The 12,607-nt window shown below is 41.6% G+C and overlaps 1 protein-coding gene across 3 annotated transcripts in view; it reads left to right on the top strand.

Moving 5' to 3' along the window:
- The window catches only part of LOC126203779 (uncharacterized), a 158,973-nt gene that overhangs the window by 113,965 nt on the left and 32,401 nt on the right, over window positions 1-12,607 (top strand). For 2 of the 3 annotated variants that reach the window (XM_049938147.1, XM_049938148.1), the window contains exon 2: window positions 12,407-12,461. The exons of the other annotated variant lie outside the window; for it this stretch is intronic. In XM_049938147.1, coding sequence (XP_049794104.1) covers window positions 12,407-12,461 — 55 coding nt within the window. The remainder of the gene's footprint in view (window positions 1-12,406; window positions 12,462-12,607) is intronic. 3 annotated transcript variants of the gene reach the window in all.

Genomic DNA, 12,607 nt, shown 5'->3' on the forward strand with positions numbered 1-12,607 from the left:
GGCGTTTGAAAAGTCCGTGCAAAAATAAAAATTACTTACTTGTTTGGGGTAAACCTTTTTTATTTTTCGACATAGTCTCCTGTTAGATTTATACATTTCGTCCAACGCTGTTCATTTGTTGATCCCTTCGCGAATAATAGTAATTGTCCAAGTCTGCACAATAGTTGTTAGTTACTGCAATCACCTCCTCGTTTGAATAAAATCTTTGTTCCACCAGCCATTTCTTCCAATTGGGAAACAAACAGTAGTCTGAGGGAGCCAAGTCTGGAGAATAGGGGGGATGTGAAACGAGTTGGAATCCTATATCCATTAATCTTGTGACCACAACTGCTGAGGTGTGTGCTGGTGCATTGCCATGATGGAAAAGGACCCTTTTGCGGTCCAACCACCGGCGTTTCTCTTGCAGCTCGGTATTCAAACGTTCCAATAACGATGAATAATATTCACCCGTAAAGTTCTGCGGATTCTTCCTGAACAGCTGCAAACCATCCTTGCAACACTTCCCACGCTTCCATTTTTGGTCAAGCATGGGCAATCACGGAACCCATCTTGCGGATAGCTTTCTCATATCCAAATTTTTATGCAAAATATTATGTACCTGTTCATTCGAGATGCCCACAGCACTAGCAATCTCATGCACCTTAACTCTTCAGTCATTCATCACCATATTATGGATTTTATCAATGATTTCTGGAGTCGTAACCTCCACAGGGCGTCCAGAACGTTCAGCATCACTTGTGCCCATATGGCCACTCCGAAAATTTTGAAACCACTTATAAACTGTTCTAATCGAAGGTGCAGAGTCACGGTAATGTTTATCAAGCTTCTCTTTCGTCTCCTGAGGCGTTTTGCCTTTCATAAAGTAACGTTTAATCACCATACAAAATTCTTTTTCGTCCATTTTTTTTTTTTGACAATCACACGATTTCCTTGATTCACACCAATGCCAAACACAAAGAAATAGACCAATATGGCTGAAACTTGGTGTGCGTTCTTTCCAAAGATGCTACTAACTAAACATGACTTTGATACGCGCCAGTGGTGCCATCTCTCGGACTTTGCACGGACTTTTCAAATTCCCCTCGTAACAACCGTCGGAAGGCTCCAGGCCGGAGAAGGGAACGTTATTGCCTGGGGAATGTTTTCGTAACATTCCCTGGGTGATCTCGTCATTCTGGAAGGCACAATGGATCAACACAAGGATGTATCTGTCCTTGGGGACCAAGTCCACCCCTACATGCAGTTTGTTTTTCCTCCGTACAATGGCACCTACCAGCAAGATAATGCAACGTGTCACACAGATCGCAGTATATGTGCGTGATTCGAAGAGCACCAGCATGAGTTCACCGTACTTCCCTGGCCACCAAATTGCCCGTATTTAAGCCTAATCGAGAATCTATAGGACCACATTGATAATGTTGTTCGCGGCGTGGATCCTAAGAGAAGCCTAGCGCAGCTGGTCATGACACTTAAGTTGGCGTACCTTCCAGGACCTCACCGATTCTCTTCCTGCAAGTCTCGCAACGGTCCGCGTTGCGAATGGTGATTATTCAAGCTTGACTGTGTATGAAGAGTAGTCAAATCAAAATGTGACAGATGGGAAAGAAAGTAAGTAAACTGTTTGTAATTTCAAAAGTAATCGCCACAACTGTTAATACATTTATACCACTGTGGCTTCAAGAAGATATGTTTGTGGTTGCCTTTGGAACAATGGTTGTACCGAGGAGTGTACCTCTTCGTCCGAAGGAAATTGACGGCCAAGAACGCTTTTCTTTAGGGCTCCAAAAATATGGAAATCGCATGGGGGGGGGGGGGGAGATCGGAACTGTATGGAGGATGTGTAAGGGCTTTCCAGCGAAACTTCTGCAGCGTACTCGAAAGAACTAGGAAGCGTTAGAGGGACCCTTTGGCGTTTTATTCATGCATGTGTCAATGTGCCACCCTCCCCCCCCTCTCCTCTCCCCCGTTATCACGCCACAGGAGGGCGCGAAACAGGACGCCTGAAAAAGCATAAGCACTCTCTTTGATTCTATGGATCACGTTCAAATTCGGTAAAATGGTGTTAAACTTTCCTTGTTGTCCAAAACTACAAGTGAGTGCAAAAATTGCAATCGCGCTGGACTGCAAAAGGGTGCGATCATGTTTCATGGGGATGCAGCCCCACAATGTCTTTAGATAGGGATTCTACATCTATGTGATTACTCTGCTATTGACAATAAAGTGCCTGGCAGCGGGTCCAATGAGCCACCTTCAAGCTGTCTCTCTGCCGTTCCACTCTCGAACGGCGCGCGGACAAAACGAGCACTTACATTTTTCTGTGCAAGCCCTGACTTCTCTTATTTTATCGTGATGATCATTTCTCCCTATTTAGGTGTGTGCCAACAGAATGATTTCGCAATCGGAGGATAAAACTAGTGATTGAAGCTTCATGAGAAGATCCCGTCGCAACGGAAAGCGCCTTTGTTTTGATTGCCACTCCAATTCACGTATCATGTCTATGGCACTATCTTCCATATTTCGCGATAATAGAAGACGAGCTGCGCTTCTTTGTACTTTTTCGATGTCATCCGCCAGTCCCACCTGGTGCGAATCCCACACTGCACAGCAATAATTCAGAATAGGGCGGGCAATTGTGGAGTAAGCAGTCTCTTTAGTAGACCTATTGCACCTTCTAAGTGTTCTACCAGTGAATCACAGTCTTTGATTTGCTCTACCCACAACATTATCTATGTGATCGTTCCAATTTAGATTATTTGTAATTGTAATCCATAAGTATTTAGCCGGCCGAAGTGGCCGTGCGGTTCTAGGCGCTGCAGTCTGGAACCGCGAGACCGCTACGGTCGCAGGTTCGAATCCTGCCTCGGGCATGGATGTGTGTGATGTCCTTAGGTTAGTTAGGTTTAAGTAGTTCTAAGTTCTAGGGGACTAATGACCTCAGAAGTTGAGTCCCATAGTGCTCAGAGCCCAGCCCCCCATAAGTATTTAGTTGAATTTACAGCCTTCAGATTTGTCTGACTTATCGCGTAATCGAAATTTATTTGTTTTCTTTTAGTACTCATGTGAATAACTTCACACTTTTCCTTATTCAGGGTCAATTGCCACTTTTCGCACCATACAGATATCTAAATCATTTTGCAATTCGTTTTTGTCGCCTGGTGACTTTACAAGACGGTAAATGACAGCATCATCTGCAAACAATCTAAGACGGCTACTCAGATTGTCTCCTATGTCGTTAATATAGATCAGGAACAATAGAGGGCTTATAACACTGCCATGGGAACGCCGGTTATTACTTCTGTTTTACTCGATGACTTTCCGTCTATTGCTACGAAGTGTGACCTTTCTGACAGGAAATCACGAATTCAGTCGCACAACTGAGGCGATATTCCATAAGCACGCAGTTTGGTTAGAAGACGCTTGTGAGGAACGGTGTCGAAAGCCTTCTGGAAATCTAAAAATATGGAATCAATTTGACATCCCCTTTCGATAGCACTCATTACTTCATGAGTATAAAAAGCTAGTTGTGTTTCACACTCCGCACAACTGAGGCGATATTCCATAAGCACACAGTTCGGTTAGAAGACGCTTGTGAGGAACGGTGTCGAAAGCCTTCTGGAAATCTAAAAATATGGCATCAATTTGACATCCTCTGTCGATAGCACTCATTACTTCATGAGTATAAAAAGCTAGTTGTGTTTCACAAGAGCGGTATTTTCTGAATCCGTGCTACTATGTGTCAATAAATCATTGTCTTCGAGGTACTTTATAATGTTCGAATACAGTATATGTACCAAAACCCTGCTGCAAATCGACGTTAGTGATATGGGCCTGTAATTCAGTGGATTGCTCCCACTTCCCTTTTTGGGTATTGGATTGAAACGTCCGAGGGTGTCAGCAGCGCCAAAGGTTGTCAAAAACGTCGTCCTGATGCTGATCGCACTGAGAACTGTCGTTTTCGATCACGAAATATTGGGGAATCAGAGCCCCAAGGGAAGGCGTGGTTTCATTGACGCCATTTATGCCACCCCGACAGGCCCTTTCTTTTCGATTCTGAGAGGCAGTGTGTCTGAAATATTTTCCTCGGACACCCATAAAAACAGCGTGATTTCAACGCTAGACGTCGCCGTTTTGACCTCAATCGCAGAGGCATCAGAAGAAGGGGTGAAATATGGGTACGAGGGGTGTGACAACCATCCCAACGTGAGGCACGTCCATGGTGGTGTAGGGCAGAATTGTGTTGTCAATATGACTTCATTAACCTACCTTCCATGTGATATGAATGTCTGAGCACTGACCTTTTCTGCGCATGCGTCGACACCACTTTATTTGAAGTGTCGTCGAGCCCGTGGGTGATGTCGCAGGGTGCCATGCTTTTGAACCACTATCGGCTCTTGTGATACGATCCTTGTATGGAAGAGGGAAAACTGACTCATTTTGAAAGTGAACAACCGAGGATATTGAGATCCTTTTGCTTTCGATATCCAAGGATTCATATATACAACACATTTCTGCAGAAAAATCTCTCGAGGTAATAAAATGACACTACGATTCATATGTGTAACACTTTTCTGCGGGAAAATCCCTCAAGGGAATAAAATGACAATAGTTTGAGATGTATCGTCCATTTAAGAGGCTAGCAGAAAGCAAGTACTTACTTTTTTTTCCATGAGAAGGCAACGGGACTGAACACAAAAGCTTTGCGCATGCGCGGGTTTATCTCTTTGGGGTACAGTTATTAAATGCTTTGGAGTCACCAGAGGAAATTCATCTGATCAGTCGAAACTATTCGCAAGTTGCAACAATTCATTGGCCGCTACTCGAATTGCTTTCGGTCAGTTCCAGACCAGTGGAACTGGAGGAATGTCTCCGTCGATAGCATTCGCGTGATTCCAACGGCTGCAACAGTTACCTGAACGAACCTTAGGTAAGGGGCACTATTATCAGTAGTGGTATGACGTAAACTGTCCTACCCCTTTCGTATCGCTGATTCTCTGGAACAATCGGAGCTAAGCGCAACATTATCATACAGTTTCTTTCAACAACACCCAAGCGCTACCCTTCATGCGTCTTTATGCGAGACGAGGGCCGTCGCCGTCCAGATTTCGTGTGGAACGGTAGTATACAATCGAGTCGCACCAAAACATATCAACTGTTTGTAGATGTTGATAAAATATATGTTTGGAAATTTTCCGTCGGACGTTACAACAGTGAGTGATTAATTGGTTTCAGTGGACAAGAAATGAGAGGAAAATCAATATCGTCTTGTTAGTAACACTCGGTGGCTTGAACAGTTTTTAAGGTTATCGTGAAATTTCATAGCATGATAGTTTAATTTTGATATGTACAGCAATGGCAAACTTCAGCGTAAAAATGCAACTAAATTTTACTGCTATTGTGAGCTACCCTTTGTTAAGAAATGTGTTACTTACAAACTCAATAAATGAAGTAAATGCTATGAACTGTTATCCTTTCGAAACAACCTTTTCACTTAAATCAGATTTTCACTTTAATCGGAGGACAGGTGACTTTAATATTTGTAAAGGAGAGAGACACATTTTCGTTTCAGGGAAAAAATGTCCGATTGCCGAAAAGAAAAGTGTTCCAGTTGAGAATTATCTAGGTATTGTGGGAGGGGAGTGACAACCACACTGAAGCTACAGTGAAGAACTCGTGTTGTCCCAGGTCAGTACGGCGGTGGTTCGTGGCCAGCAAGCTCATTATTGGTGAAAACAGAACAGCTAATCTTATGCTAAATAGAAATCCATCCAGAAACACAAGTAGTGAGTTGTAGCTTAGGCTCACATAAAAAAGGAAAAGAAAAAAGTCACTAAGACCTATTTTGTGGAAAATTTTAATAGTCAACTTTGCCAAAATTGCATCGTTTTTGAGTTTTAAGCGAAAAACCTATAAAAGATCGATTTTTCGTGTTCTTTTCCATTTTGACCCATTTCCGGGCTGGAATTCTGGTAAGACTTTGAAAATTCGAATTCAGCACCCTCGAAAACATATACAAAGCCTGTCGAAAAAAAAAAAAATCTGCAGAACTTACGCTATATGGCCTTTCTGAACACCATTTGACTGGACTATGACAATAAGGCGCGAATTCAGTGTTTAGTACTGGAGATGGTCAGAGTATGTTACGGTATTGGACCTTTGCCTTTCGTGTGCAAGTGCTTTATTGCCTGAGTTACCCAAGCATGACTCACGACCCATCCTCACAGCCTTACTTCAGTCAGTACGGCATCTCTTATCTTTAAAACTTCACAGAAGGTCTCGAGTTTGCGTTTCGGTCCGGTAGCAGCATTGAGCTTCCGCAGGATGTTGCAAGGACATAGCCAGGATTTTGTCAGATGAGGGGGTCCGATTTGTTAAAGAGGACCTTAAAAGGCTTCGGTTTTTCTTTTTATTCTGAAAACACATATATTTATTTTTTAATTTTATGTGCAATATGTGTTTTCAGGAAGCCTTTATACACACAGTCTTTGGTCTATAAAATTAAGCAAGAAAAGCTTTTCTTTAAAAACTATATTTTCTCAACAGTAAAAAAATCGCAACACCAAAAGATAATGGATGAAGAGTAATGAAATTTCGGGTTTACATTTGTCTAGGTGACGTATGTAATTGATTAACATAACAAAATCACAGGTTCATGTTAAGTGCGAGATAATTCATTGCAAATGTGAAATGCTGGTGCATTAATAACGAGTGCAACCCGCAGAATATTGAAAGCAAGTATGCAAACGTGCATGCATTGTGTTCTTGCACAGGTAGCGGATGAGTTTGTGGGATATAGTTCCACGCGTGTTGCACGTGATAATCAGTGCAGGGACAGTTAAGGCTAATTGTGGATGATATTGCAGTTGTCATCCGATGATGTCCCACATGTCTTGCACTGGAGACAAATCTGGTGACTGAACAGGCCAAGACGACATGCCGACACTCTGTAGAACATTCTGGGTTACAACAGTGATTTGTGGGCAAGTTTTATCCTGTTGGAAAACACCTTTGGGAATGCTGTTCATGAATCGCAGCACAATAGATTGAATCACCAGACTGACAAACAAATTTCGACTCAGAATGCTCCTTGTGTCATACGAAAATGCACCCCTCACCATTCCTCCAAATGTGGGACCAGCGTGTCCATCTTGCAGACAGGTTGGTTGCAAACTCTAAATTGGCCTCCTCCTAACCAACATCTGGCCATCACTGGCACGGGGACAGAACCAACTTTCATCAGGAAGCACAACTAAATATTTATTTATTTCGCAGTATGATAACTACACCCTACTGCCAAACGAATTAAAATTCGAATATAATAATTTGCCTATTGCCAACAAAACGCAAAATGGTTCAAATGGCTCTAAGCACTATGGGACTTAACATCTGAGGTCATAAGTCCCATAGACTTAGAACTACTTAAACCTAACTAACCTAAGGACATCACATTCATCCATACCCGAGAAAGGATTCGAACCTGCGACCATAGCAGCAGCGTGGTTCCGGACTGAAGCGCCTAGAACCGCTTGGTCACAGGGCCGGCTAACAAAACGCAACTCAGTCTTCTAACATAAGGTTTACTATTGCGGAGCAAAAGAATCTTAACATTTTGAACTTATGAACTTAAAACGGTTTCAAGTCTCTTTCTCCTACTACAGTCTTGTATTCAAATTTACGACTCATCAGAAACTAAGTCAGAGTTCCTTCAGCACATCGAATCATCTTAAGTTCCCCAATTCAATCTCAAATTTTATTAAAGTTGTTTTCATATCAATAATTTTTTTCCATTTCCTTAAGTGAATTAAAAACTTTAAACTATAGCGACTAAATTTATTTATAAAACAAAACGGGCTACACTGGTACTACGAGTCTAATTGAGTGCGACACCACATTGGGCGACTTGCGCGTCGACAATGGGGATGAAATGATGATGAGAACAGCACAACACCCAGTCCCTGAGGGTAGCGGGAATCGAACCCGGGTCCCCGTGGATGGCATTCCAACGCGCTGACTGTTCAGCTAATGGGGCGGACTCGTCTATGATATGCAACATACACTGACTTTTATGTGATGTTTATTTAAAAATATGTTAGAATTGTGACGGCTGCACTCACTATTCCAATGACATGAACAAGAAATTTCATAGTAGAACATCATTCTTGTAATAAAACTTGAAGACATGATATATATCGCCGTTCCACAAGTGAGACATAGTACAAATTGAAGATCGCTGGCCGCCTTCCAATGTAAATATGATTTTTAATGGTGGGAGTCTCCGAAGAGATGTTCGTCTTTGATGCAGCTTTCTTCATTTATGCCGAGAGGCTGCATCTTTAAGGGACTTTGAATCTGTCAGGGAAGAAAGGTATCCTGAAGAAATTGGCTGCGGCCTATAGTAAGGGCCTAAACTGACAACGGGACACACACAAAAAAAACCATTTTCAAGGTTTTCGGCGGATGAATTCGAACCACCTCACCTCCCAATTCCAAGGATTGATAGCTCAGCGCCTGAGCGTGAGCTACCCCATTCGGTAGAGTATTAGGAAAAACTGGTTGTTGTTCATTGTTTTAAAATAAAATAAAGTGCATCACAACAATAGATGGACAACTGATTTTCATCTAATTGTGCATGTTTCGTCCCCTGGCTTCAATTATTATAGTATTACAAGAGCATAAATAGTTTTTGGACGGCGGGGTGGGATGCAAGGCAAGATCGGATCGTGCGAATTCAACAGCCCACTAAAAAATGTTTAAGAAACGAACTATACAACGTGCTGTCATCACATACCCCTTCCACTCTCCACGAACCCCTCCCTATCGTTCTGTATCAAAACTAGTTTCTAAATTGAGTACCGCCCGGATGACTAGATTGGGCGCTATCTTGCCATATAGGCTTCTAATGATAGAATTTTGGGGATATTTTTTTAAAAAAATGCAACCATCACAGGTTGGGCGATATTTTTGTTTCCAAAATGAGAGTTTCACTCTGCAGCGGAGTGTGCGCTGATATGAAACTTCCTGGCAGATTAAAACTGTGTGCCCGACCGAGACTCGAACTCGGGACCTTTGCCTTTCGCGGGCAAGTGCTCTACCAACTTTTTTTTTTTTTTTTTTTTTTTAAATCTCATTTTGTTCGCTTGTGTTCGTTGCATCTGCTCGGGGCGGACGTCGTAAGATATCCATTTACGTTCGTTGTTGATCGATTGACTCAGTTTTTTTTTTTATTTTATTACAGAGGGCACGTAACCCTCTGACCGAACACGCTGAGCTACCGTGCCGGCAACCAACTGAGCTACCGAAGCACGACTCACGCCCGGTACTCACAGCTTTACTTCTGCCAGTACCTCGTCTCCTACCTGGTTCGCAGGAGAGCTTCTGTATAGTTTGGAAGGTAGGAGACGGGGTACTGGCAGAAGTACAGCTGTGAGTACAGGGCGTGAATCGTGCTTCGGTAGCTCAGTTGGTAGAGCACTTGCCCGCGAAAGGCAAAGATCCCGAGCTCGAGTCTCGGTCGGGCACACAGTTTTAATTTGCCAGGAAGTTTGATATTTTTGTTGATTAAAGCATTTTCGGCCGACACAGGCAAATCCAAATGTATCTTTATGCACTGAATTTAAGTGAATTCTATTTGTAATTATGTTTACCTCTCCTCTGTCGTGTGAATTTCTGAAATACTGCAACCGCAAAGTTCTACCAGTCTCCAAATAGCGACTCCAGTGCTAACGTTGAGGTGCGTTGATATGTAAATAGGCTATTATAGTAATGCGTACATGTTTCTAACTTACCTCAATGCTAATGGAATAATCAAAATTGTTTTACCTCTTCTTTCTTATTACAAACTCATCTATAATTGGCAACTACCACAACAGCACACAGTACAAAAACAGTAAACGGCAGCATTTATATTGCATTCAGCTGCAAGTAAGAATTGACTGATTAACAAAACAACACCTGAGCTCACGTAACTTCAACAAAGTACAGTAGTTGGTCTTAGATAAATTATGGATGGGCTATTCCATTGATATCTCGCTATTCGAAACCTATCGATGACCTTTTTGATTGCTTATAGAGCGTATCCCTTTTACATCGTAAGACTGAAAATCATAATATTTTTCAGTTCCAGTACACGGCAACTAGAGCGTGTAATTTCATTTATCTGATGGTGACAGGCGGGTCCGAACTCCTTTGGCTACGTGCTCGGATGTTGTCAACATGTGCCTTAAAAGGGCTTAACAGCTACAATCATTCGCAACGGTCAGACATTACTCGCATTCCGGAGGACATAGATTCAAATCATCACTTGGCTATCCAGATTTACATTTTCCGTGATTCCCCTAAACTGCATAACCCTTGCAATACACCTTTCGAAAATATAGGTAAGTCAGGTACATTATATCTGAAAATTTTGAAAAAAAAATTGTTTTTAATGAAGTCTTCTAACAGATTCCATGAATGTTTTAAATTGTTCTGATAAACTTAGCCCAAAAATTTAAGTCTTAGCAGTGGATGTGACTTTTCACAATGAATCACGTATTCAGTATTTTCAGGTTCAGGACCCTACGTAAATCTCAATATCTCTCTAAAAAGCTACACGCCAACACCTCTTTAAAAAGTATATTTTCAGTAAAAGTCAACAATAAACGAAATTTGTACTTTTTAAATTTTTTTGTCGTGATCATGAAGTCCCCTCCCTCCTTTATATTATATGTTATTGAAAGTGCGTTGATAACTGCTAAGAGTGGGCTAAAAGACATTTCAGGTTCTGAACCATACTTACACATCAGCGCCTCTTTAAAAAGTATGTTGTTAATATTAGTCAGCAAAAATCAACGAATTTTCTTCCTCTTTAAATTTTTGATAGTGGGCATGTAATCATCCCCACCCCCCTCACACACAATCTTGGTAATACGTATTACTGTTTTTCCCAAATCCGAACTTGTGCGAGGTCACTAATGACGGGACATTAAAACCTGATCCTCCTCCTTTCCTTCCAGCGTCTGCTGTTAGGCCCAGTATTGTGCCGTCTAGGGGCTTCACTAACTGAGTCATCGTTTTAAGTAACTGGAAGAACAGACTTTTTTATATTTTTCTAGTTAAAGATTATGAACGATGAGTCACTTCCATCCGGAACATGATTTACTATATTATCCTGTTACTGCCTGAGATTTGTAACAATAAATTTGTATCATTCGCAGGTGAAACTGCTATTTTGAAACTTCTTGACAGAATAAAACTGTGTGCCGGACCGAACTCGAACTTGCTACCTTTCTGTTAGTACCTCATCTCCTACCTTCCAAATTTCACAGAAGTTCTCCTGCATACCCTGCGCACACTTCGCTGTAGAATGAAAATTCATTGTGGAAGCTTACGTTCTCTCCTGCAGTTTATAGGAGGTAATTTAACTTTAGACACAGGTTATAATTAAGAATGCTTGCCTATTTTCATGCTAGACTGCAAAGCCTAGAGTGAATACTGAAAGGAAAACATATCTGGAGCACAACTGTTGCGATACGTCTCAAACTGATTCGTCGCTTTTGCTACGTAGCAACGCGCGAAACAAATCGACCTTGTTTACTAGTTACGAAACTCACGGGATGTCGATTTCTCTCGGTTACTCAAAAACTCGACTGCGGTTCATACAGCCGTTTAACTCGACCAGCTTCTTTGTGTTAACAATGTTTGACACTTTGCTTTGAAATGAAAGGTGGTCATCAAGTTTCTCGCTTCCTGTTAACAGAAATGCGATGGTCAACTCGCATTAGAGGGAAATAACACAAGCGTACGAAAAAATTACATTAACTAGAAACGCGTCTTTTTTAGAAAAGAAAGTGACCTTTAAGTAAGCGGCGAAAAATTCGCTTGCTTTGATATATGAAAAAAATACCTAAATCTGGATGACCAGACGCGGATTTGAATCCTGTCCCTCTTGCACTAATTCAACATATACATACCTTGACGTGACGTGCATGGCAGAGGGTACTTAGCATTGGGTTAGGGTTTCTTCTGGTTCCATTTGCATGTGGAGACGGGAAGAATGACTCCTTAAATGACCCTTTGCGTGCTGTAATTAGTCTAATCTTCTCTCCCCTCCATTCACTTACAGAACCGTCAGCATCTACTCACAGACGCCATCTATGAGGTAATTTTAGACCCGAAAGCCATTCATGAACTATTTTTCCTTTTGCAATGCATTGTCCCATACTAATTAGCAACCAGCGTCCGAAAATGTCATCCATGAACTAGTGTTGAGTTTACAAAAAATCGTTTGTGTTATTTATTGGTTGTAGTAGAATCCCCAAAGCTGTGCATCTAATTCTTAAGGATGGAGTGTTGCTGACATGGGGGGCAACAAATAGCTGCAGTAATAAGACTTCTTTTGTAATACATTATTTTTTGTTTTGTTTCGTAGGTGGCATACATTGTGGCCTTCACCATTGAGCTGTGGTGGATTCTGGATGCTGAAGGTACGATAGCCTCTGATCTTATTAACTACGAAACATAACATATGAATGAGGACTTTTATGATCTCTCTGGAATCAACAAAACGAGATCAGTAGCTAAAGTACAAATTTACTTCTCAACTTGTTGCACATATGTACTTATTATCCTT

Source organism: Schistocerca nitens, chromosome 9 (assembly GCF_023898315.1).
Source record: "Schistocerca nitens isolate TAMUIC-IGC-003100 chromosome 9, iqSchNite1.1, whole genome shotgun sequence".
Classification (NCBI taxonomy): Eukaryota; Metazoa; Arthropoda; class Insecta; order Orthoptera; family Acrididae; genus Schistocerca; species Schistocerca nitens.